Genomic DNA, 26,657 nt, shown 5'->3' on the forward strand with positions numbered 1-26,657 from the left:
GATTCAGCTAAAATAATTATTGGAAGGAAATTTTTAACCTTAGATGCTTATATTAGAAAAAAAGAAAGGTCTAAAATCAGTGATTCAAGGTTCTACTTTAAGAAACTAGAAAAAGAAGGACAAAATAAACCCAAGGTAGGACATATAAAATAATAAAAAACAGAAATCAATGAAATGGAAAACAAACAACAGAGAAAATTAATAAAGCCTAAAGCTGTTTCCTGAAAACCTCCAGTTACAATAATGAAGAAAAAAAGAAACACAAATCATCAAAATCATAAATCAATTATCACTATAGATCATACAGACATTAAAAGAACAGTAAGATTGTATTTATGAACAACTTTATGCCACCAAATTTGACAACTTAGATGAAATGAACAAATTCCATGAAAATTATAACTTACAAACTTGAAACAAGATGAAACACAAATTTTGAATAGCCCTACATCTTTAAAAGAAATTTAATTCATTATCAAAACTAGAAGCCTGTGGTTTCACCAGCGAATTCTATCAACATTTAAAAAAGAAGTAATGTCAATCTTATATTTAAAAAAAATTTAGGACGTAGAAGAGAAGGGAACACTTCTTAACTCATTTTAGGAGGTCAGCATAAGCCTAATACTAAAACCTGAAATAAAACTACAAACAATTCATGAGACTGAAGATTTTAAAACATACATTGGGAGGAGGGTAGAGCTCAATGATAGAGTGTGTGCTTAGCATGCATGAGGTCCTGGCTTAATCCCCAGTACCTCCATTAATTAATTAATTAACAAACCTAATTACTTCCTCCCTAAAAAATTTAAAAAATAAAATAAAATAAAAATATATATCAAAATAAACATGGGATAACAACAAAAGCATATAAAAACTAATAGGATATGACCAAAGTGTTTCTCAAAACTGAGTAGGATACCTCAGGAAGCAAAAGATGGTGCAGTATTTAACTGTGTCATTATGATTTACTACATTAAAAGGAGAACATAGAGAAATTATGTGACCATCTCAAAAAGTAGCAAAGAAAAGCATTTAATATTCATCATTCATTTAAGACAAAAATTCTTCACAAACCAAAAGTAAAAGAGAACTTTTTGAACTCTATAGAGTATACCTACCAGAAAATTACCAAAAATATTGAACTTGAAGGTGAAACTTTAGAAATAGATGAAGCAGACTTATACAAACTAATATGGGGAGACTCCAAAATACATTTTTAATAAATAAAAGAAGTTGCAGATACTTACGGGGTTTTTTTTTTTAGAAAATTCACACACAATTCTGTGATTTCCTATTGGTACATACACAAGTGTGTCCATACATAAAATAAGGCTGGCAGAAAACACATTAGACTGATAACATCTGAGGAGAGGAGGTAAGGACCAGGATTGATGGAAATAGGTTACAGGGTGTGGTTAAGGAAGCCTTTAGCCTTATCTACCATGTTTCTATTTGTTTTAAGGAGGATGTTCATTTCATGAATCACTTAGGTAACTAAAAAGTAATTTTAAAATCACAAATTTAAAGTCAACATAATATTAGAAGTACTAGCCAGAGCAATTAGGAAAGAAAAAGAAATTTTTTAAAAAATACCCAAATTAGAAAGGAAGAAGTATAACTTCACTATTTTCAGACAACATGATTTTATAAAAAGAAAAACCTAAAGATGCCACAAAAATACTGTTAGAATAAACTGATAAAATCTGTGGAATACAATTTCACTATACAAATCTATTGCATTTATATACACTAATAAAGAACCATCAGAAAAAGAAATTAAGAAAATAATCCCATTTACAATTGCATCAAAAAAGAAATAAAAATACCTAGAAATAAATTTAATCAAGTAGATGAAAAATCTGTACGCTGAAAACTGTAAGACATTAATGAAAGAAGCTGAAGAAGATGCAATGGAAAGACACTCCATGCTCATGGATTAGAAGAATTAATATTGTTAAAATGTCTGCATCACCCAAAACAATCTACAGATTCACTGCAATCCCTATCAAAATCTCAATGGCATTTTTCACAGAAATAGAACAAATAATCCTAAAATTTGTATGGAACAATAAAAGATCCCAAATAGCCAAAGAAATATTGAGAAAGAAGAACAAAGCAGGAGGCAACATAATCCTTGATATCAAACTACATTACAAACCTATAGTAAGCAAAACAGAATGGTACTGGCATTAAAATAGACATATATAATAAGTGTCATACTAAGTGAAATAAGCCAGAAAGAGAACGAAAAATACCATATGCTATCACTTATATGTGAAATCTTAAAAAAAAAAAAAAAAAGACAGAAATGAATTTATTTACAAAACAGAAACAGACTCACAGATAAAAAACAAACTTATGGTTACCAAGGGGGTAGGGGGTGGGAAGAGATAAATTGAGAATTTGATATTTTCAGATACTAAGTACTATATATAAAATAGATAAACAGCAAGATCCTACTGTATAGGATAGGGAGCTATATTCAACAACTTTTAATAGCCTATAATGAAAAAGAACATAAAAACATATGTATAACTGAATCACTATGCTGTACACCAGAAATTAACACAACATAGTAAATCAAATATACTTCAATTTAAAAAAAAAGGACACACACATAGATAAATGGAACAGAATAGAGAGCCCAGAAATAAACTCATGCATATATGGTCAATAAATTTACAACAAAGGAGTGAAGAATATACAATGGGGAAAAGACAGTTGATAAACAGTGTTGGGGAAATTGGACAGCCACATACAAAAAAATGAAACTGGACTACTATCTTACACTACACACAAAAATTATCTCAAAGTGGATTAAAGACTTGAATGTAAGACCTGAAACCATAAAAGTCCTCAAAGAGAACATAGGCATTAGGCTCCTCAACATCATTCTTACCAATGATTTTTTGGATTTGACACCAAAAGCAAAGGCAACAAAAGCAAAAATAAACAAGTGGGTCTACATCAAACTGAAAAGCTTCTACAAAGCAGAGGAACCATCAACAAAATGAAAAGACTAGCTACTGAATGGAAGAAAAATATCTGCAAATCATATGTCAAATAAGGGGTTAATGTCCAAAATATATCAAGAGCCCATACAAATTGATAGCAAAAAACAAACAACCCAACTTTTTAAATGGGCAGAAGATCTGAATAGACATTTTTCCAAAGAAGATGTCCAAATAGCCAACAAGTACATGCAAAGGTGCTCAACTTCACTAATCGCCAGGGAAATGCAAATCAAAATCAGAATAAGATATCACCACATACCCTTTAAGAATAACTATTATCTAAGAGACAACAGGCTGCAATCCATGGCATTCTCTAAGTATTTGGCATGCTGTGCCTTGGGCAAACAAACTTGGCTCAGTAACAGTAGGAGAAGTCCTTTCTTTCCTCTCATGGGCTTTGCAGATTGGAAGAGTTGGCATGAGACCCCAAGAGAGGTTCTGCATGGCTCAGCAGAGGTGGGATGGGATGACTCAAGGCACTCTACTAGGCCTGCCTACACCCTTGGCCCACCTTGAAATCCCAAAGGGAGTAAGTTGCTCCAAGGAAACCAAGCAAAACTAGCTGCTGGCCTAGATGGCAGAGTAGAAAAAGCTAGAGCTCACCTCCTCTCATGAAGACACCAAAATCACAACTGCAGAACAACCATCTATAAAAAAGACTGGAACCTCACACTCCTGGGCATATATCCGGAGAAAAATAAAATTAAAAAAGACACATGCATCCCAATGTTCATAGCAGCACTATTTATGATAGTCAAGACATAGAAGCAACCCCAATGTCCATCAACAGATGACTGGATAAAGAAGATGTGGTACATATATACAATGAAATACTACTCAGCCATAAAAAAGAATAAAATAATGCCATTTGCAGCAATATGGATGGATCTGAAGACTGTCATTCTAAGTGAAGTGGGCCAGAAAGAGAAAGAAAAGTGCCATATGACATGATTTATATGAGGAATCTAAAAAAATAACAACAATAATAATAAAGACACAAATGAACTAATTATTATTTTGATTTCTTGAATATGTGTAAGCACATTTGACTGTCCTTTATGATTGGATTACCACATTCTGTTGATTCTTATTTTGTAGTTGGCTTTATTCTTTTGATAACTATGTAAGCTTAATAAGCTAAAGATCTAATCCATTCTTAGAAGCAATAATTAGCACACATATGTAAACTAAAAAAAATGTGCAGTATACCATATATATGTATTGACATGCAATATAATGTGTATGTGCAGTCAAACTGTAATAATTCTACCTAATAAAACTGGGGAAAAAAAAAAAGCCTGGAACCTACCAGAGATCTTCCATAACTAAAGACATGTAGTACGAACCACAATGAGACAGGTAGGAGGGGCAGTCTTGCAATATAATCAAATCCCATACCCTCCAGGTGGGTGACCCACAAACTGGAGAATAATTACATTGCAGAGGTTCTCCCACAGGAGTAAGTTCTGTGCACCACGTCAGGCTCTCCAGCCCAGGGCTCTGGCACTGGGAAAAGGAGCCCCAAGAGTATTTGGCTTTGAAGGCCAGCAGAGCTTAACTGCTGGAAAGCCACAGGATTCGGGAAATAGAGATTTCACTCTTAAAGGATGCACACAAAACCTCATGCTCACTGGGACCAAGGGTAAAAGCAGTAATTTCATAGGAGCCTGGGCCAGACCTACTTACTGGTCTTGGAGGGTCTCCTGGGGAGGAGGGGAGGTAGTGGCTCACCCTGGGGACAGAGACACAGTGGCAGATACGTCAGGGAGTAATCATCTGCATGAACTCCCCTAGAGGCTTATATCTTGCTTGAGTCATTAGCACCAAGACCTGGCCCCAGCCAACAGCCTATAGGATCCAGCATTAGGACACCTCAGGCCAAACAACTAACTGGGTGGGGACATATCCCCAGCCATTAAGAGAAGGCTGCCTAAACATTTCCTGAGTGTACAGCCATCTCTAGACATGCTCCTAGACATGCCCCTGCTCCTGCCACCAGAGGGCCAAGACCCAGCTCCACCCACCAGTGGGTAGTTACTGGCCCCTCCCACCAGGAAGCCTGCAAAATCCTCTAAACCAGCCTTACTCACCAGAGGCAGACACCAGAAGCAAGAAAATTACAATCCTGAAGCCTGTGGAACAAGTATGCAACACAGACCAGATCCTACCTCAGGACCAGCTGTCCCCAGGCCCTTGGGTGACAAGAGGGGGAGTGCACTGCCAGGATGCATAGGACATCTCCTACAGAGGGTCACCTCTCCAAGGTCAAGAAACATAACTAACCAACCACATACATAAAAATACAAATAGAAATTTAGACAAAATGAGGTGGCAGAGGAATACATTGCAGACAAAAGAACAATACAAAATCTGATAAGAACTAAGTAATGAGGAGACAGGCAATCTACCTGAGAAAGAGTTCAGAGTAATGATCGCAAAGATGATCAAAGAATTTGGGAGGAGAATGGATGCACAGAGTAAGAAGTTAGAGGTTTTTAACAAAGAGTTAGAAAATATAAGGAACAACCAGAGTTGAAGAATACAATAGCTGAATGAAAAATATATTAGAAGGAATCAATAGTAAACAAATGAAGCAAAAGAACAGATCAGGAAGCTGTAAGACAGAGTAATGGAATCACTACTGCAGAACAGAAAAAAAAAAAAGAATGAGAAGAAATGAGGACAATTTAAGAGACCTCTGGGACAACATCAAGAGCATTAATATGCACATTATAGGGGTCCAAGAAGAAGAGAAGAGAGAGAAAGGGCCTGAGAAAAAGTATTTGAAGAGACAGTAGCTGAAAACTTCCCTAACCTGGGAAAGGAAACAGTCACCCAAGTCCAGGAAGTACAAAGGGTCCCAAACAGGATTAAGCCACAGAGGGACACACCATGACATATTATAATTAAAATCACAAAAAATAACGATAAAGAGAGAATATTAAAAGCAACAAGGGAAAAGTAACAAAAAGCATGCAAGAGAACTCCCATAAGACTATCCGCTGATTTTTCAGCAGAAACTCTGCTGGCCAGAAGGGAGTGGCATGATACATTTATAGTGATGAAAGGGGAAAACCTACAACAAAGAATAGTCTACCCAGCAAGGCTCTCATTCAAATCTGATGGAGAAACCAAAAGCTTTACAGACAAACAAAAGCTAAAACAACTCAGCACTACCAACCCAGCTTTACAACAAATGCTAAAGGAACTTCTCTAGGTGCAGAAGAAAAAGCCACACTAGAAACATGAAAATTATGAAATGGAAAAGCTCACCAGTAAAGGCAAACATACAGTAAAAGTAGGAAATCATCCAAACAAACTAGCAGGAAGGTTAAAAGACAAAAGTAGGAAACTCATCTGTATCCACAATAAGCAGTTAAGGGGTACACAATACAATTAGATGTAAAATATGATATAAAAAACAGTACCTGTGAGAGGAGGAGAATACAAATACAAGGTATTTAAGATAAAATTTAATTTAATTAAAAAATCATCAACTTAAAGCATCAACAGACTGCTATATCAAAATAAATACGGACTGCTATATCAAAACCTCTTGGTAACTGCATGCCAAAAATCTATAATAAAGACACATACAAAAAAGAAAAAGGAAGACAAACATAACACTAAAGAGAGTCAGCAACTCACAAGAGAACAAGAGAAGAAAAGGGGGGAAAAGGCCTACAAAAACAAATCCAAAAGAATAAACAAAATGGCAATAAGAACATATATATTGATAATTACCTTAAATGTAAACAGACTAAATGCTCCAACCAAAAGACACAGACTGACTGAATGGATGCAGAAATAAGACCCATAAATCTGCTGCTTACAACAGACGCAATTCAGATTTAGAGACACATTCAGACTGAAATTGAAGGGATAGAAAAAGGTCTTCCATGCAAATGGAAATCAAAAGAAAGCTAAAGTACCAATACTTACACTAGACAAAACAGACTTTAAAACAAAGACTGTTACAGAGACAAAGGACATTGCACAATGATCAAGGGATCAAGCCAAGAAGATACAACACTTGTCAATATATATATACTGAACATAGAAGCACCTCAATATATAAGGCAAATGTTAACAGACAAAGGGAGAAACTGACAGTAACCATAATAGTGGGGGACTCTAACACCTCACTCACATCAATGGACAGATCATCCAGATAAAAAATTAAAAAGGAAAAACAGGCCTGAAAGGGAACATTAATTAACCAGATAAACTTAACTGATATTTTTAGAGCATCCGAAAGCAGCAGAATACATACACATACTTTTCAAGTGCACATGGAACATTCTCCAGGATAGATCACATATTGGGCAACAAAGCAAGTCTCAGTAAATTTCAGAAAATTAAAGTCATATCAAGCATTTTTTGTGATCACAATGCTATGAGATTAGAAATCAACTACAAGAAAAAAAATTGCAAAAAAACACAAACATACCAAGGTTAAACAATATGCTACGAAGCAGCCAATAGATCACTAAAGAAGTCAAAAAATTCCTAGAGACAAATGAAAACAAAAATATGATGATCGAAATCTGCTGGGACATATCAAAAGTAGTTCTAAGAAGTAATAACAAGCTTGTCTCAGAAAACAAGAAAAATCTCAAATAAATAATCTAAATTTACACCTAAAGCAACTAGAGAAAGGAAAACAAAACCCAAACGTAGTAGAAGAAATAAAGATTAGACCAGAAATAAATGAAAGAGACTGAAAAAAAAAAATAGAAAAGATCAATGAAACTAAAAGCTGGCTCTTTAAAAAGACAAACAAAATTGATAAACCTTTAGCCAGATTCATCAAGAAAAAGAGGGAGAGGGCCCAAATTAATAAAATCAGAAATGAAAAAGAGAAAGTTACAACCAACACCACAGAAACACAAGGCATCATAAGAGGCTACTATGAACAACTATATATCAATAAAGTGGACAACCTCAAGGAAATGGACAATCTCTTAGAAAGGTACAGTCTCCGAAGACTGAATCAGGAAAAAAACAAAAAATATGAACAGACTAATTACCAGTACTGAAATTGCATTAGTAATTTAGAAACCCCCAACAAACAAAAGTCCAGAACCAGATGGCTTCACAGGTGAATTCTACCAAACATTTAGAGAAGAGTTAACACCTATCCTTCTGTAAGTATTTTTTTTTAATTGCAAAGAAAAGAACACTTCTGAACTCATTCTATGAGGCTACCATCACCCTGATACCAAAACGAAAGATATCACAAAAAAAGAAAATTACAGGCTAATATCACTGAGGAACATAGACACAAAAATCCTCAAAAAAAAAAAAAATACTAGCAAACCAACTCCAGCAATATATTAAAAGGATCATACACCATGATCAAGTGGGATTTATTAAAGAAATATAAGGATTTTCCAATATCCACAAATCAATCAATGTGATACACATTAACAAACTGAAGAATAAAAACCAAATGGTCATCTCAATAGATGCAGAAAAACACTTTTGAAAAAATTCCGCGTCTATTTATGATAAAAACTCTTCAGAAAGTGGGCATAGAGAGAACATACCTCAACATAATAAAAGCCATTATATGACAAACCCACAGCTACCATCATACTCAACAGTGAACAGCTGAAAGCATTTCCTCTAAGAGCAAGAACACTTTTTTTGCTGTTGTTCTGTTTTTGGTGCCGAAACTCAGGACCCAACCACTTTCACTAAACATAGTTTTGGAAGTCCTAGTCACAGCAATCAGAGAAGAAAAACAACAACAACAAAAAGAGAATCCAAATTGGAAAAAAAGAGGTAAAACTCACTGTTTGCAGATGACATAATATTATAGAAAATCCTGGCCTCTCAACTTCTGAGATGGCCTGCACTCTGTCTATGGAGTCAGAATAAATCTACTTTCACTTTACTATGGCTTGTTCTTGAATTCTTTCCTGGACTAAGCCAAGGACTCTTATTTGGCAGGGTGTGTTCCAGGGACTCACCCAAGACCTGGGACAGGACCATCCTCTTGTGCCCCATTTTCCCACAACAGAAGTACTGTGGGTAGTGCTGAAGAAACCAGTCAGGACCCTCTGGGACCTTCCTGGGTATGAATCCTTTTCATGTCTCCCATTTCTTATTTGTAGGAAATAGGCTTCATTCAGCCTCCTTGGCCTTCCCTTAGTTCCAAGGAATCCAAAGATTCAAACAGTTGCTTATCAAGGAAGGGAAGGAACGCAGAAACAAAGGAGGAGCAGTCAAGAAAAAATGCTGCAATCAACTATACTTCAAAAAAATTAATTAAAAGTTAAATTAATTTTTTAAAAGAGAATCCTAAAGATGCTATTAGAAAATTACTAGAGCTCATTAATGAATTCAGTAAAGTTGCAGGATACAAAATTAATATATAGAAATCTGTTGCATTTCTATACAGTAACAACAAAATATCAGAAAAACAAATTAAGAAAACAACCTCATTTACCATCCATTAAAAGGAATAAAATACCTAGGAATAAATTCTACTTAAGTAGGCAAAAGACCTGTACTCTGATAACTATAAGATGCTGACAAAAGAAACTGAAGATGACACAGATGGGAAAGATCTGCCATGTTCTTGGTTTGGAAGAATCTATACTGTTAAAATAACTGTTAAAATACTACCCAAGTCAATATACAGATTCAATGCAATCTCTAGCAAATTACCAAAAGTATTTTTCAAAGAACTAGACCAAAAATTTTTTAACTTATATGGAAACACAAAAGACCTCAAATAGCTAAAATAATCTTAAGAAAGAAGAACGGAGCTGGAGAAATGACACTCCCTGACTTCAGACTATACTACAAAGCTACAGTAATCAAAACAGTATGGTACTGGCACAAAAACAGATATATCAATGGAACAGGATAGAAAGCCCAGAAATACATCCACGCACTTATGGTCAATTAATCTATGACAATGGCAGCAAAAATATACAATGTAGAATAGATAGTCTCTTCAATAAATGGTGCTGGGAAAACTGGACAGTTACGTGTAAAAGAATGAAATTAGAACATTCTCTAACACCATATACAAAAATAAACTCAAAAAGGATTAAAGACCTAAATATAACATCAGATACTCGAAAACTCTTAAAGGAAAACGGCCAAAACACTGTTTGACATAAACCACAGCAATATTTTTCTGGATCTGTCTCCTACAGTAATGGAAACAAAAGCAAAAATAAACAAATGAGACCTAATTGAACTTAAAAGCTTTTGCACAGCAAAGGAAACCATAAACAAAACAAAAAGACAACCTAAAGAACGGGAGAAATATTTACAATGTGGCCTATAAGGATTAATTTCCAAAATATACAAACAGCTCATACAGCTTACTATCAAAACAAACAAATCAAAAAATGGGCAGAAGTTCTAGACATTTCTCCAAAGAAGACATACAGATGGCCAACAGGCACATGAAAAAATGCTCAACATTGCTTATTATTAGAGAAATGCAAATCAAAACTACAACAAGGTATCACCTCCCACCAGTGAGAATAGCTATCATTAAAAGCCTACAAATAAGAAACACTGGAGAGAATGCGGAGAAAAGGGAACTCACTCTACGTGGTTGGTGGGAATGTAAATTAGTCCAGCCATTATGGAGAACAGTATGGCAGTTCCCTATAAAACTAAAATTAGAGTTACCATATGATCCAGCAATTCCACTCCTGGGCATATATCTGGAGAAAACTTCAATTTGAAAAGATACATGCACCCCAATGTTCACAGCAGCACTGTTTACAATAGCCAAGACACAGAAGCAACCTAAATGTCCATCAATAGATGACTGGATAAAAAAGATGTGATACATATATACAATGAAATACTACTCAGCCATTAAAAAAGAATGAAATAATGCCATTTGCAGCAACATGGATGGACCTAGAGATTATCATATTAAGTGAAGTAAGTCACACAGAGAAAGACAAATTTCATATGACATCACTTACATGTGGAATCTAAAAAAATGACACAAACAAACTTATTTACAAAACAGAAAGAGACTCACAGACATAGAAAACAAACTTATGGTTACCAAAGAGGAAAGGGGGAGGTAGGGATAAATTGGGGGTTTGGGATTAGCAGATACAAACTATCATATACAGAATAGATAAACAGCAAGATCATACTGTATAGCACAGGGAACTATATTCAATAACTTGTAATAATCTATAATGAAAAAATATGAAAAAGAATATATACATATAACTGAGTCACTATGCTGTTCACCAGAAATTTACACAACATTGTAAATTAACTATACTTCAATTTTTTTTTAATTTTTTTAAAACAACAAATTACAAGTGTTGGCACAGATGTGGAAAAAAGGGAACTCTTATGTGTTGTTGGTGGGAATGTACATTGGTGCAGCCACTATGGAAAACAGCATGGAAGTTCCTCAGAAAATTAAATACAGAACTACCATATCATCCAGCAATTCCACTCCTGGGTAAGTATCCAGAAGAAACCAAGTCACTATTTATAAACAATATCTGGGGGGGGGGGGGGGGGAGTAGCTCAGTGGTAGAGCATATGCGTAGCAGGAGGAGGTCCTGGGTTCAATCCCCAGTACCTCCATTAAAAAAATCCTCAGTACCTCCATTAAAAAAAAAGCAATAAAAAAAATAAATTAAAAGAGGCAAGATATCTCCACCCCTACATTCACTGCAGCATTATTTACAATAGCCAAGACATGGAAACAACCTAAGTGGCCATCAACAGATGACTGGATAAAGATGTGATAGAGATATATATAATACATATCTACACATACACACAAAATGCATACTACTCAGCCACAAAAAAAACCTTTCCACTTGAGACAACAGGGATATAACCTGAAAGCACTGCTAAGTAACATAAGTCAGATACAGACAAATAGTGTATGATCTCACTATATGTGGAATCAAAAAAAAGTGAAAAAAATTAAAAAATAAAAAACCCAAGCTCATAGATACATAGAATAAATTGGTGGTTGCCAGGGGTAACTGAAATGGGTGAAGGGGGTCAAAAGGTACAAACTTCCTTTTAAAAAACAGTAAGTCATGGGAATGTAATATACAGCATGGTGACTATAGTTAGTAATACCATAGTGTATATTTGGAAGTTGCTAAGAGTATACATCTTAAAAGTTCTCATGAAAAAAAAAAGTATGTATTGTGACAGACATTAACTAGACTTACTGTGGTGATCATTTTGCAATATATACAAATTTTATCATTATATTGTACACCTGAAATTAATATAATGTTATATGTCAATTATGCCTCAAAAAGTAAATAAGTAAGGTCTGGGAAAAACAGTCCTTTGTACTAGATGTACACTGTAGATGATTAAACCATATGATAACAAATTTAAAAATTTTTAAAAAGCGCTTGAAGAAACATATACAAAAATTATTTTTTTTGTTTTTAAAGATAAGTATATTATTACAGGTAAGAAGTCAACTAGTTATTTTTGGTTCCTTGTAAGTTTGGAGACCTTAAAGTTACTCTTTGAATGCCATTTGTTATACATCCTGGAACTGAACTCTCTGTTAGGTAGTTTAGACAGAAATGAGCACGGGGCAGGGGGTGAGGAAGGGGAAAGGAACAATCCAGAACACAAGGAACCTGAGCTGTCAATTAATCAGAGCACAAGGAACCTGAGCTGTCAATCAACCAGAGCATAGGGAACCTGAGTTGTCAATCAATCAATCATTCATTCAATCAATCAATCACGAAACCAGGATATAAAAAGAGGAAAACCAGGGAATGGTGCCATTTTTCCTCTCTTGGATTGGCCTGCTCCCAATTCTCGGGAGTGGACTTTCATTATTTTTTTACTTCACTAATAAAAATCTTGCTTATATCATGCTTTTTGTCTCTCATCAAAAATTCTTTTTTTTCGGGTGTCTAAGAACTGAGGTAATTCTTATTTCCCTTTTCCAGTGACATTAATCTTGGTGCCAGGACTTAGATTGCGTGCTTAAACCTAATCTTTCCTCCTTCATTTCTCTCTCCCTCCCCAAGGCCAGCCAGCACAGCATAAGCTCCTGGGGCCAGTTGTGGCAGATGGACTGAGAATACAAGACATGGTAGGGTGACCAGCCACTGGCTAACGTAAAAGAGATCATTCCAATCAGACCACGGAGATACCCAGCACACGGTAAGACTGTGGCCGTTTCCCCCTTTCTGGAGAGGTGGCTGAGACGTCAGCTTCCATCCCCGAATCAGGACCCTAGGACGCTAGGCGTTGCTGATTCATGGCTACCCTCTAGGATGCATTTGGTTGTGGACAGAGGCTGAAACGTCAGCCTAGTCCATGGGCTTTTCACCTTAGGATGCTAAGCTCTGAAAACCACCTTGTATCCTACCCTTGTTTCAGATGGGAAACCAAGAGTCTATCCCTGCTGGGACTCCTTTGGGCTACATGTTGGCCAACTGGGACCGTTTTAATCTACAAACCCTCCAAAGAAAAACACATATATTCCTTAAAATTGAGTTGCTGGAGTTCTAGCACAAGTTCTCCTCTCCTGCTGCCTTCCCCATTCAGGAGTTTCCATATGGACCCTCCAACTGTAACACACTCCTCTATTTTTGTTCCCCCTTTCTCTGGCTATCCCAGTTGAGCAGCTCTCCTGCTCCTGGATCACCGACCACCTGCGGGGTTAAAACTGACTATTTTCTTGGACTGCGGAGACTCCTAGCTCATGGTAAGACTGTGGTCACTTTCCCCATCCAGAGAAGAGGCCGGGATGCCAGGTCCTCCTTCTGCAGGCCAATGACCCTGGGATGCCAGGCTCTCTTCGGTCCATGGCTTCAGGGTACTCTTGGCTACAGGCAGAAGACTGAGACATCAGACTATAGCTTGTGGGCTTCACCTCGAGACGCTGAGCTCTGAAGACCCTCCTTCCCCCAGTATCCTGCCCTTCAGATGGAAAGCCAACAGTTGATCCCTGCTGGGACTCCCCTGGGTTACATCTTAGCCAAAAGCATGGCCCATAAATAGGAGCAAAATTCAAACCCCTTGCTCCAGCTTAATCTCTTCTACACTACACAAGGTAAATGGCCTAAAATACCATATATCCAGATCTTTTATTTGCTGAGGGACAGCAATGATCTCCTAAAGAAATGCAAAATAACCACCTTGGCTGTGGCTACTATCAGCAATCTGCTGTCCCCAACACCTCCTTGAGAAGGGGACTCCCTTAAACGTACGTCCTCCCCTGCTCTCCCTACCATATACCCCTCATTTAAAGGATAAATTTCTCACCCAATCTGCCCCTGATATTAGACAAAAACTCCAAAAGGCAATCCAGGAACCCAGAGTAACTCTTGATAAATGCTAACCATTGCTACCACAAGTTTCTGTTTAATTGAGATCAGGTACAAGAAGCCAAGGCTCAGGAGAAGGAACGAAGAGGCAAGGCATGCCAGAATGATTACAGCCCTTCAAGGGCAGCCACCATCCCTAAATCCTTAGCCCCCAGCATCCTGAGACAAGCCTGATGATAAATACAGTATCTTCCGCTGACCTGGTCAATGAGCCAAGAAATGTCCCCATAAGGACAAACCTCCAAAATCTGCCTACTTTTGGTGTAACAAGCAAGGTAATTGGGTGGCCCTCTGTCCCTCGAGCCAAACAGCCCATTGGGGAGCACTGGCCTGTGATCTTCAGATGGTTGTCTGGGACTAAAGAAGCCCCCTCCAGCCAGCCCCAACACAAGAGATCTTCATCATTGGGCTGGAGCTACCAGGACAAATGGATGTGGCAAGTAGAACAATAACTTTCCTTTTGGATACTGGAGCCACCTACTCTGTCCTAACTTCCTTCTCTGGACCCTTCTCTAGATCCTACAACACACCTATCCTTCTGGTCATTAAGAAGGATGGGGCCTATAGACAAGTCCAAAATTTAAAAATCATAATCGAGGCTGTAGTGCCTCTTCATCCAGTGGTTCCAAACCCCTATGTATTACTAATAACAAACCTCCAGGAACCCAGTGGTACCCACTACTTTAGACCTAAAAGATGCTTTCTCCTGTATACCCCTTAGTCCCCAGTCCCAATATTGATTTACCTTTCAGTGGGACTCACCCAGTGGGTACCAATGCCAGTTAACCTGGACAGTACTACCACAGGAATTTAAAGATAGTCCTCACCTCTTTGGGCAACACTTGGCCCAAGATTTACAGGACTTACAGCTTAAAAAAGGAACTCTTCTCCAATATGTAGATGACCTACTTATCGCCTCCCTTACTCGAAAACAGGCCATCCAACATGCAGTCCAAACTCTTAACTTCTTGGCCAAGAAGGGATATAAAATTTCCAGGTCCAAACCCAAAATGGTCAAACAAGAGGTAACTTAGCTAGGAGCTGTTCTGACTCCTGGAAACCATAGCCTTTCCCCTGAACGAATTCAGGGAATCTTACAGCTCCCTAATCCCACTACTCGAAAATAGCTCAGGGCATTTCTCAGATTAACAGGTTACTGTAGGCTTTGGATCCCTAACTAGCCCAACCTCTACATGACAGCTTAAAGGATAAGGATGACTCAGTACCTCTCCAGTGGGGTCCTTTTCAACAGGAATCAATAGAAGAACTAAAAAATCTCCTAGTAAGATCCCCGACCTTGGGGCTTCCAGATCCCACAACGCCATTCCAGTTATATGTTCATTAGAGAGGAGGAATAGCCTTGGGGTCCTCACCCAATGGCTGGGTCCTACCCAACAGCCCATGGGATACTTCTCCAAGCGGCTAGATCCCACTGCTCGAGGCTGGCCTTTCTGCCTAAGAGTGTTGGGATCCCTCTCCACTCCATTTAAGTAGGTATGACCCTTGTTTGCCCCCTTCATCCCTTTGCTAGGATTAGCTCTATGTATTAGACCTCTAACTTTTCAACCTTCTTATAAAATGTGTTTCTTTTTGTCTACAGGCAAACTTCAAATGGCTATACAAGAAGGTAATCAACCAATCATCCAAGACAGCTTTTATACAAGCCCCTTGATGGACACTGACCCTTCACTCACCACCTGCCCAGTGACAGCCAGCTAGTCTGGGACCCCAGCAAGCTCCATTGTTGCCCCAGATCAGCAGGAAGTAGCTTAAGTGGTCGTCGCCCTCTACTTCCTAAAGACTGGGGGTCCTATGACTAGAGAGGAGAATGTTAGGTAGTTTAGACAGAAATGAGCACTGGGCAGGGGGAGAGGAAGGGGAAAGGAACAATCCAGAACACAAGGTGCCTGGGCTGTCAATTAACCAGAGCACAAGGAACCTGAGCTGTCAGTCAACCAGACTGCAGGAAACCTGAGTTGTCAGTCAATCAATCAATCATGAAACCAGGATATAAAAACAGGAAAAACCAGGGAATGGTGCCATTTTTCCTCTCTTGGATTGGCCCACTCCCAGTTCTCGGGAGTGGACTATCTTTCATTATTTTTTTACTTCACTAATAAAAAGCTTGCTTATATCACGCTTTTTGTCTCTCATCAAGAATTCTTTTTTTTCGAGTGACTAAGAACTGAGGTAATTCTTATTTTCCTTTTCCGGTAACACCTCCATTTAGCAAATTAGGTAAATCTGGAGGACTCCAATTTACCAAACACAACACCTGATGGCAGAGTTTGCCAACAACTTATATGATATTACAGTGAAATAGAAACTTTAACAGATACTTTTTTCTTTCCCTTTTTGGACTTGAACAAATTAGTCCTAAAGCTACTTGAATCCGCCCAAATTTTAACTACATCTGACCTGTTCAATTCAGGCTTTAGGTTAGAATTTACCCTCACTCTTAAGCAAAGAACAGGAAAATGGACTTTCCAGCCTAAAGAAATGGCATCAGTAAGTTTAGTTCTCAATAAACACCTGCTGATTTGGAGACGGTTGAGTTATTCTGGTAGTTTGCCCCTACTGGAACTATGCGTTGTGTACACTAGTCTTAAACGTGTGTGTGTGTATATGTGCATGTGTGTGTATGAAAATACACGAGCCTGAACGGAGGAGAAAGAAAAAGGGAGGAAGGGAGCCTCCTACAGCTCTACGCACCTGTTTCAGTGAGCTCGGGTCGCAAGAGCGGAGGCACCGAAACACAGGCGACAGGAGCCGTGGGTACAGGGCCACGGAGCGCGGCGCTGAGGGCGGAGACCGCGGAGGGGCGGAACAGCACGGCCTCCGCTCCTCCTCGGGTCGGGGCGGGGCGGGGCGGGGCGGGCCCGAGACCGCGACCCACCTCTCCCGCGGTGTCCTCGTCACTGCGCCACGGGACAGCCATGCCGGGCCGCCTGCTGCGGGGCCTCTGGCAGCGGTGGCGCCGTTACAGGTACCGCTTCGTACCCTGGATCGCGCTGAACCTAAGCCACAACCCGAGGTGAGAGGACGCGGCGACCAGACCAGGACGGCTTTCCTTCAGTCCGGTGACGCCACTGCGGCCTCTGGGACTCAGGCGAGCCGGCCCAAGGCAGGCGGAGCCTCAAGCAGGTGGAGCCTAGGACGGCCCAGCGGCCTGAGGCGGGCTGGACCTGAGGGGCGGGGCCGAGGTGGAGGCCGCTGGAGTCTGAGGCGGGCTGGGGGCCTGAAGAGGGCGCGGGGCTCTAGGTGGGCGGGGCCTAGGGCCTGTTTCCCGTCGTCCCTGGCGCTGCGATGTCCGCCAGGCCCGGGTTACCGGCCGGATTATCGGCCGGTGGCTCGTGTTTTCTCTTTTGCTGTTCGCTGGCACTGGGGTCCCTGTGTTTGGGCAAGAAATGGAAACTTTTTAAAAAGAAAAGAATTTGTGCGGCCTGAGAGTGCGTGATCTTCTCTCCGCTAAGGCATAGTTAGGAGCTTGAAACTTCTTAGAAAAGCCAGACCGTGGTTTGTTTTCACAGCTCCGTAGTTGATATGGTGAAAGCAAACCAGCTCTCCTGTGAGGATAACAGCATGGAGGAGCTGACGCATAAAAACAAGCAAAAAAGCCCGTCGGAGTATTGGGTTTAAATTACGGATTCAGTGCTTGAAGAAGGGGATCTAGCTGAGAGGGTGGCCGTAGGATCACTGTCATTGCTGGCTTTAATAAGTGGCGTGCTGGTGACCTGGAGGAGGTCAACATGATGCTCACTTGAGTAGACAAACTAGTTCCGTTGAAGGCTGGTTGATAACCACAGACGTCCCCAGAGTTTCATACTACCGGAACATGAATTCAGATGCATCATTACTACCGAATTGTGACGGGGAAATTGGTTCCTTTTTCGTTCAGAAGTAAAAATAGTACTTAAAAATTATGGAAGTAAAAGTAATGTCATTAAAGCAGTAAACACTCCTGGCAGAGAATGTGACACAAAGTATTTAATGTTAACTCAAATTTGTCTTTGAAACTACACATCTGTAAAAAGAGCCATTACAATATAAGGGTTCTCATTATGTGATAACATTCACATGATGGCTGTGGGTGTAGTGGGGAACTAGCTCTGTTTCTCCTTCTGACTCTCCCAATTACCACCTTTAGAATCTTGGGCAAGTTCCCTAACATCTCCAAGCTTTAGTTTCCTTGTGTGCAGAAATGAGATTTAAAAAAATGCAAGGACGCAACAGCATTTGGTAGGGAACGGGCCTTTCATAAATACTGGCTGTTGTTGACTGGCATAGGTATTGTCAGTAGTCAGGTGACTAGAACCATACACAAACTTTTTTTTTTTTTGACACCTTTATTGTGGTATGGCTCCTGTATAGTAAACTATGCATATTTCAAATGTACAATTTGATGAATTTTGATAGATGTGGACAATACCCAAACTCTTTTCTGAACTTAGTGTTATGCCCTGAAAACACATGAGAATCATCTTCACAAAGGCCAGTAACCCAGAGGACATCGACAGTCTGGCTTTTATCAGTTGAAGGATAGTGAATAGAAACTTTTCCCATTTTCAGGACCCTCCGATATGTTCCAGAGGAATCCAAAGACAAAGTTATCTCAGATGAAGATGTCCTAGGAACATTACTGAAAGTTTTCCAGGCTCTATTCATAAATGATTTCAATAAACAATCAGATATCTTGACTGTGCTTCCAGAACCTGTTAAATCAAAATATCAAGACCTACTGTCAGTTCAGCATCTGAGGGTGAAACATCTTGAATACAGTCATGAAGAGCAAAATACCTTTAAACCAGAAGAAATTCTTTACAAGACATTGGGTTTCAGTGTTGCCCGAGCAACTAGCTCATTGATTTCTGCTGGGAAAGGTGTCTTCATTACTAAAGGATTGGTACCAAAAGGCGCGGTTGTATCTATGTATCCTGGTAATGACACAATTAGTACTTTGCCAAGAATTTCTTATACACAGATAAATATAAGTTCAACAAAATGCCTAACCCTGTAATCCTTAGAGTAAGGGACTGAGTTGGAAACTCCGATTTCCACAGATTTTTAAATCCTGATTTGGAAATTAACTGCTTGTAAATTGTCTTATGTGTTAGAAAGTATCCTGGAGTATTTGTTGGGATAAATGTATTTTTCTTTTAAGGACATTTTTCTAATCAATGTTTTAAATTAGGAGACTATAGTATGGTCTACTTTGGTAAGACTGATTACTTAAAAAGCACTAGGGAATAAGTCAGTTTGGCTTAGATAATAATTAAAGGTAAAAAAATGATATGGGTTAAAACATGAAAGATAAAATTTAAACCTATAAATTACTGAATAAAGACCTTCCTGCCACTTCTAAACTTAAAAAGTAAAGCAGCTTCTTTGCAAAACATTGTTGACTAGAATGCTCAGTAGAATATGTAATTTGTTAAACGTATTATGTAGTATAGTGGAAAGTATGTGTGAATGTTTAAGTCAGACATATGTTTTTAAAAAGTCATTCTACTATTTTCTAATTTCATGTCCCTAAGCAAAAGAGTCTCAGTTTCTTCCTACACAACTAATGTAACTCTGTAAAGACTAAACAGGACAAACCAGCAACAAATAAATTAATACTAAAATAAATTTAATAAATAGATTAACCTGCCGGGAATATAGGAAGCACCCTGTAAATATTAATTTTCTCCTTTCCTCCATTGCCAATGGAAGGAGAAACAACTTGAATGTCAGACTCATGTATTCCCATATATGTCTACATTATTTAATTGATTACTACTAAAATACATTTCTTAAAAAGCTAGTTGTTGTTGTTGTTGTTTGGAGGAGGGTAAGTAATTAGATTTATCTCTTTATTTTTAGAGGAGGTACTGGGGATTGAACCCAGGAGGACTTCATGCATGCTAAGCATGCTCTCTACCACTTGAGCTATATACCCTCCCCACAAGGCTCTTTAATAAATGTCAACTCTCATTCTACTTTAAAAAATAAAAACACAGCTTTGTAAAACTTAGCCTAAAATGTGGTGTTCACGTTTTTGTTAACCAAATTGGTCATATTTTACTTGGCTCTGTGGGCAAGTTGGTTCTGTGCTCTACCTGCTATTCGGCATTCTTTAATTCTTTAAGGGAAAGTAGCCACAGAGAATGGGATGGTCAAGATTGAAGGTAAAATATTAGAAAAAGGTAGAGCAATTAAAACAAGTTCTCCCATGTTATGTTTATGTTCCAGAGAAGGTTTCTTATCATGATGTTTCTGATCTTTATATGTTACTGTGTCTTTGTCCTATTGTACACCAGGTACAGTATATCAGAAGTATGAGCCAATCTTTTTCCAGTCCATTGGAAATCCATTTATTTTTAGATGCCTGGATGGAGTACTCATCGATGGAAATGACAAAGGAATATCCAAAGTCGTGTACAGGTAAGTTGGTGCCATGTTCAAATATAATTATAGGAGACAGAACCACACCACAATGATAACTAGCATTTGTACTCTAAATAAAATTTTATTTAGGTAGCTACTATGTAGCAACTCAGTTGCCCTATTGATTAGACAAAAGTTTTCTAAGAAAAATTGCCCTGTTCAATTCTAGGGTTAACTTTGAATGTTAAGATACAGAGGAACAATCTCTTAGGTAATGCTTTCACCTGTTTCAGATCTTGCAATGGGAGGGATCGACTTGGCCCTTTAAAAATGAGTGATAGTACGTGGCTAACGTCAGAAATTCATAATCCATTGGCTGTAGGACAGTATGTCAACAATTGTTCAAATGGTAAGTTGGCACCGTGGGGCTGTGAGATATAAATACAGCAGTGGTAATGCTCCTCCTTTGCCACATGACTGAGTGCCAGTGGCAGTAGAGTTTAACATCTCAACTGTTCAGAACCCTTGAGTAAACTCGAACTTTGTACGGGCAGATTTCGAAGAGAGAATTTGAGGAGATAATGATATACATTAATTGGAATCCTTTAGTTTACTATGTTTATTCTGATTTTGCAGTAAATATAGGCAACTGCTAACTAACTGCTCTTTTTTGATCATTATTATTTTAATATTTTTTAATAGTTAACTTGGAGATTATTTTGTCAGTGCTTCAACATAGCCTTATAGGTTAATCACTAGACTGGTATTTCCATTCTGTTGCTAAGTTTATGAATCACCTACCTTCTCCAGGGTTTGGCTTTCCCATAAGTATAAGTTTGATCATCTGGCTACATTTAGCGTAGACTTTAGCGTTAGGGAGACATGAACTTGAAGCCTGACTTCTCCCTAGCCTTTAACTTCTCTGAGCCCCTGTTTCTTGATCTTCAAAAAGTAAATAATAAAACATACAAACATATGTGTGTGTGTATAAATAAAATCTAGCAGTACATGGAATATAACAGTAATTATTAATTTGAGCATTTTCTAATAATTTAGACAAACCACATATCAAGTGCCATAATTCAGGACTGTTTTCCATGGCCTTGTAATATCGCTGTTTCTAAAAATTTTATACGTGTTCCTAGACAGAGCAGCCAATGTCTGTTATCAGGAATTTGATGTGCCTGCAGTTTTCCCTATAGAACTGAAGCAGTATCTTCCAAACATTGCCTACAGCAATGACAAACAAAGGTGAGTCTCCTGGAAGAGATTTTCCTATCTTCTGTCTTATGCTATACCTAAAAATATATGTTTTCTAAGAAAAATCTATATAGAGTTTGGGGTGAGTTGTTTTATTTTATACTGAAAAATTGTAAGTTGGATTTTTATGTTCATCACACCTTAAAGTGTTAATGTAGGCTTATTCAAAATCTAAAATTTTCCATTAGCTTAGCTTATTCTAAGCTTATTATTACCCACTTTTATTCTATGTAGTCCTTTTTAAGTATCAACTTTGAAGTTTTTTTTCAGGTGTTTCTGTTGTTTTTCCTACCTACAAATCTTCAAATAAAATTAAATCATTTTAAGAATCCTGTTCTCCACCTTACATGAGAGCACCCAGTTGAAGAAATGGGCCAAATTACACTATTATTTCTTTTGTCCATTTCACTATTAAGGCACAAAAACTTAATAGTGAAAAAAAGGGAAATACTCAGAAGATATGAATTTTTAATGTAACATTTATTCTCTGTTCATTAAGTGGAAAGTTTACTGAGAATACTTAAGCAGCAATTTTTAAATATAAGTAATTCTGTAGAACTAAGAAGTCTTTATTAAGAATGCTATAGGAAGATTTTATCTTTATGTCATTTCACTGAGCTGCCAGTTGCTGGCAAACTTTGTTTTGTATGGCTCCTATTAAGTTGTCCTTTGAAGATGAATGATATTTAAAACTTAAGCTTTTCCCTGTACTAAAAACTGGATAACTTTTATGTCTCTCTCTGTGTTTGTATATTTGACAATGAACAATTTTTCAGCCTTATACTCTGGGGCATATTATTATTACTATTTAAAAGTACAGAAAAAATTAAATGAGTAGGAACATTGAAGGTGCATATCTCTTGCTGTGTCCATAAAATGTATTTTTAAAAATTCCAGTTAATTTTAAGTAATGCTTCCAGCTTTGCAGAATGCAGAGATACAAATTAATTTTTTTAAGTGTTAAACTATATAATGAGTGTCATTTTGAAATGTTTTTTGTGATACCAGTTTTGAGGGCCTGAACATAGAAACATTTTCAGAGGTAGTCATTTGTTTAAATGTATTGATTTGTGGTCTTTTTAAGATGTAGAATAAACATACTCTAAAATACCTCCATCAGGGATAAGACCTATTTCCTCATAGAAATCAAATAATAAGATAGCAGTAAGGAATTTGAATAAAATTATATCTGTAAAACCCATATTGGTTATATTAAAACTATGAGCTTGTATCTGTTAATACTCTAACTTTTGTCTCTTTTTGTTTTCAGTCCACTTCGATGTGTCGTTCTTGTCGCACTCAGGGACATCAAACAAGGAGAAGAACTTTTTTCAAACTACTATACAATTGTCAGCTAACTCTTTGAATTAGAAATTAGGTCTTCTACTCAGCTATTGAATTAATTCCAAATGTTTTTTGGTTTCTCTGCATTCCACCTGCGGAACAAATATTTTGAAACCTAATTGGAGTGGGATTTTTTTGTTTGTTTTTATTGATATTATATTTATGTTTCAATTCCAAGATAAAAGCTATCTGCTTCATTACAATTTTAAATTTGTAATGCAGTTCCAATGTTAATTGGTTTGCTTAAGTACACAGTAGCTTACTAAATTAAAACCTACTGTCTAAACTTAAAATTTCAATTTTTCTTTTATTTTAAATACCCCTGGGGTGTTTTATCAGAGTTTAGCCAAGTCATCAGAAATTCTTGTACCTTTGATGTGTACAAACTTCTGTAAAAACTTTATTTTTACAAAATAATCTAAAGCCAAAATTGTTCATTGTGTTGCCATGAATTAATAGGGGGGCGGGGGTGGAATGTGATTTAAAGATTGTTTTAGCTGTGTAAGGGGAAAATGGAAGGTCATTATACTATTTTCTCTACTTTATTTGAACATTTACACACACACACAAATTTTTTAAGAGCATGAGAGACATTGTTTCAGCATGGAAATTGAGTTAAAAGCTGGTGGTGGGAAGAACACCTGTTCTCCATTTCTCATGTTCCGTGGGCTTTCATTAGTAATACTCCTGCCTCTCTCTCCCCATTGGACGAAGAGTGGTTTTCTGAGGTTATTTTGGGAAAAGAACTAGGCACTCATGGCCTGAACCCCTCTAGTTCCTTCTCTGTGGACTCTCCCAGCAGAGTGTGTTCTGGGATGCTCTCTGCCCTGTTAATGAGTTACTTTGATTTCCATCGACCTGACTTCTGCATCCAGATGTCAGTTTCAAACTTGGATAGGGAGGAGGGTGTTATCCACTGGGTCCCTCAAATCCTAAAATGGAACCTGTATAACCAGATTCAGACCACCTTCACTGCTGCACCAACAGTTTTTCTTGCATAGTTTATTTCAATTTCAAAAGGCTCCTAATTGCCTTCCCTGTTGCCATGCTGCCCCCTTTACAGAACAGATCATTAAGAATGATTCTTTTAAACATAAATCAGATTCTGACCCAACTCTGCTCAGAACCCTTCTATAACTCCTACCTTGGAGTAAAGTCCTTCACTACTTCTGATTGCATGTCCAGCTCACCCCAATCAGCCACACCTGCCTCCTTGCCACTTCTTGAACACGCCAGGCACACTCTCAGCTCAGGCCTTTTGCACTAGTTCTGCTTCCAAAAACTTTCCCCCAGATAGCCATTATAGCTCACTCTTTGTCACCTCGCCTAACCACCTTATTGAAATTTGGTCCCCAACTGCCACCCCTGAGAATCCACCTTCTACTTCTCTATAGAATTCACCTGGTATGTGCACATAAATCCATGACAGCATCTTTTTCTCAGCCTCATTTGTCTTTTATTCGTGCCACCAAGATTTTGAGAGATCAGGGGGACTCATCTTGTAAAAAAGCCAAGCTATTTGAGCAAGATCCTGTTACCCAGAACTTTATGTAAAATACAGAAACTTTTAACTCCTATGGACATACTAGGTGGAGTATTTAGAAGTGAAATGTTGCAATGTCAAAGACTTTTTTTAAATAATTCAGAAAAAAAATCCATGTTATATAGAAAAAGTTCAAATCGGGGAAAATGTTAATTGTTTAATCTAGGTTGTTCTTTATACTGTTATCTTAACTTTTGTCTTTAAAGGTTTTTAAAATTTTTTTTAAGTTGGGGGAAAAGTCATCATCAGCTTAAGAGTAATATAGGTCAACAAACATTTAGTGAATACCTGCTATGTGAAGAGTCCTAGGAGATTAAAAAAATAACATAGTTCCTGCTAACAAAATGCTCACAGTGGGAGTTTAAAACTTGCCCAGTACCATGACTTGGTCTGGACTGCAGGGGTGAAGATATTTTTAAAAAATAAAACATTAACATTTAAAAAAATAGAATTTTTCTTATTAGAATAACTTTTAAATATTTGTAAATGACTTATTTTTGACATACTTATTAAATGCTTTTATTAATTCTACACAGAAAACAAATTTGTGGCAGTATTGGCTTTACCTCTGTAAAAACAATCTCATCAAAATCAAGGTACACAATAGAGCATGTGTGTCTCTAAAATGAATTCCAGCTAGAGTATATTAAATCTCTAAAAATGTGAGCATTTCTGGTCTAGGACCATGAATTGAGTGCCCCTGTCCACTATTTTGTCAGAGAACCCACAAAGACACGTTGAAGAGGCTAAGGATTAGAGATCACTTACCTAGGTGGGAAATGATAAACAGTGCTATGTCCCAGAGACTAATTTAAATTAAAAACTGGGGGGAGGATATAGCTCAGTGGTAGAGGTCCTGGGTTCAATCCCCAGTACTTCCACTAAATAAAAAAATAAACAAATAAACCTAATTACTTCTCCCCACCAAAAAAAAAAAAAGACAAAAACTGAAAGTGCATATAACAAAAAAATCCAGTTGACAGATGGCATGAAGAGTTTGAGAAGTCCGAGAGGCAGCAGGCCAAAACAGATAAGGACTACGAGTGACTGGAGATCATTCTGCTCCCACAAGGCTCTCCTCCCTCCCCTGAAAGCCTGAAACACCATGCTCTTATGTGCACTTGGCTGCACTCTTGGCTGTATTCAAAACACCAGGCTAGTGCTTGTCCCCCTTTGAAGGCGCTTCTGTGTATGTGTCCACCAGAGAGCCCTGCACATTAAGGCTCTTTGGTGTCTGTGAATGAAGAAATGTGATTTTCAACAAGCAACTGAAGCAGAGGAGTCAAGGTTTTTATCCTTGTATCAAATCTGCCATTATGTGCAATCTTATCACTTATATGAAGAATGGAACTAGATAAAGCTCTGGTCAGAGCAAGTAAAATATGAGGACAAACTTGTGCAATTAGGTTGAGATATTTAGCTTGAAAAGATGAAGGCTTATGGAAGATATTTCTAGATAAGGAAATTAGTTTACTATAAATATATTGTCAAATAATAACATCTGATCAAGTTTTAGATTTCATGTCTTTTTAAATGACGTAATTGCCAAGAACAATGTTTCAAACATGAGAGACATTCAATAAATACTTCCTGAATTAAACTGAATGTATGCAGAATCCTCACTTTGGGATGACTAAAATGTTATAGGTGGAAATTTATTTTAGAGGATTTAAAGAAAGCTTATTTTTCTACCAACTTTATTACTTACCTAGCAAATATCTTACTTACTATATCTAAAACCAACTTAACAGAGGTTAATATCTACCCATGTGTTATAGCTTAAGAGTCATTAAATAAAAA

At 37.7% G+C, this 26,657-nt stretch overlaps 1 protein-coding gene and 1 long non-coding RNA gene across 2 annotated transcripts in view; one reads left to right on the plus strand and one right to left on the minus strand.

Moving 5' to 3' along the window:
• LOC135321051 (uncharacterized) overlaps positions 1-17,146 on the minus strand; it is a 30,592-nt gene extending 13,446 nt beyond the window's left edge. Inside the window, exon 1 of the long non-coding RNA XR_010380465.1 lies at positions 17,057-17,146. This is a non-coding gene — a long non-coding RNA (uncharacterized LOC135321051). The remainder of the gene's footprint in view (positions 1-17,056) is intronic.
• A 76-nt stretch (positions 17,147-17,222) lies between these two features.
• On the plus strand, positions 17,223-25,804 carry SETD9 (SET domain containing 9). The gene is made up of 6 exons (XM_031445435.2): positions 17,223-17,378; positions 18,914-19,281; positions 20,644-20,767; positions 21,004-21,119; positions 21,856-21,961; positions 23,241-25,804. Exons 1-6 carry the CDS (start codon positions 17,281-17,283, stop codon positions 23,326-23,328), a joined length of 900 nt encoding a protein of 299 aa, XP_031301295.1. The 5' UTR covers positions 17,223-17,280; the 3' UTR covers positions 23,329-25,804.
• Positions 25,805-26,657: the final 853 nt, after the last annotated feature.

This window comes from Camelus dromedarius, chromosome 3 (genome assembly GCF_036321535.1).
Source record: "Camelus dromedarius isolate mCamDro1 chromosome 3, mCamDro1.pat, whole genome shotgun sequence".
Classification (NCBI taxonomy): Eukaryota; Metazoa; Chordata; class Mammalia; order Artiodactyla; family Camelidae; genus Camelus; species Camelus dromedarius.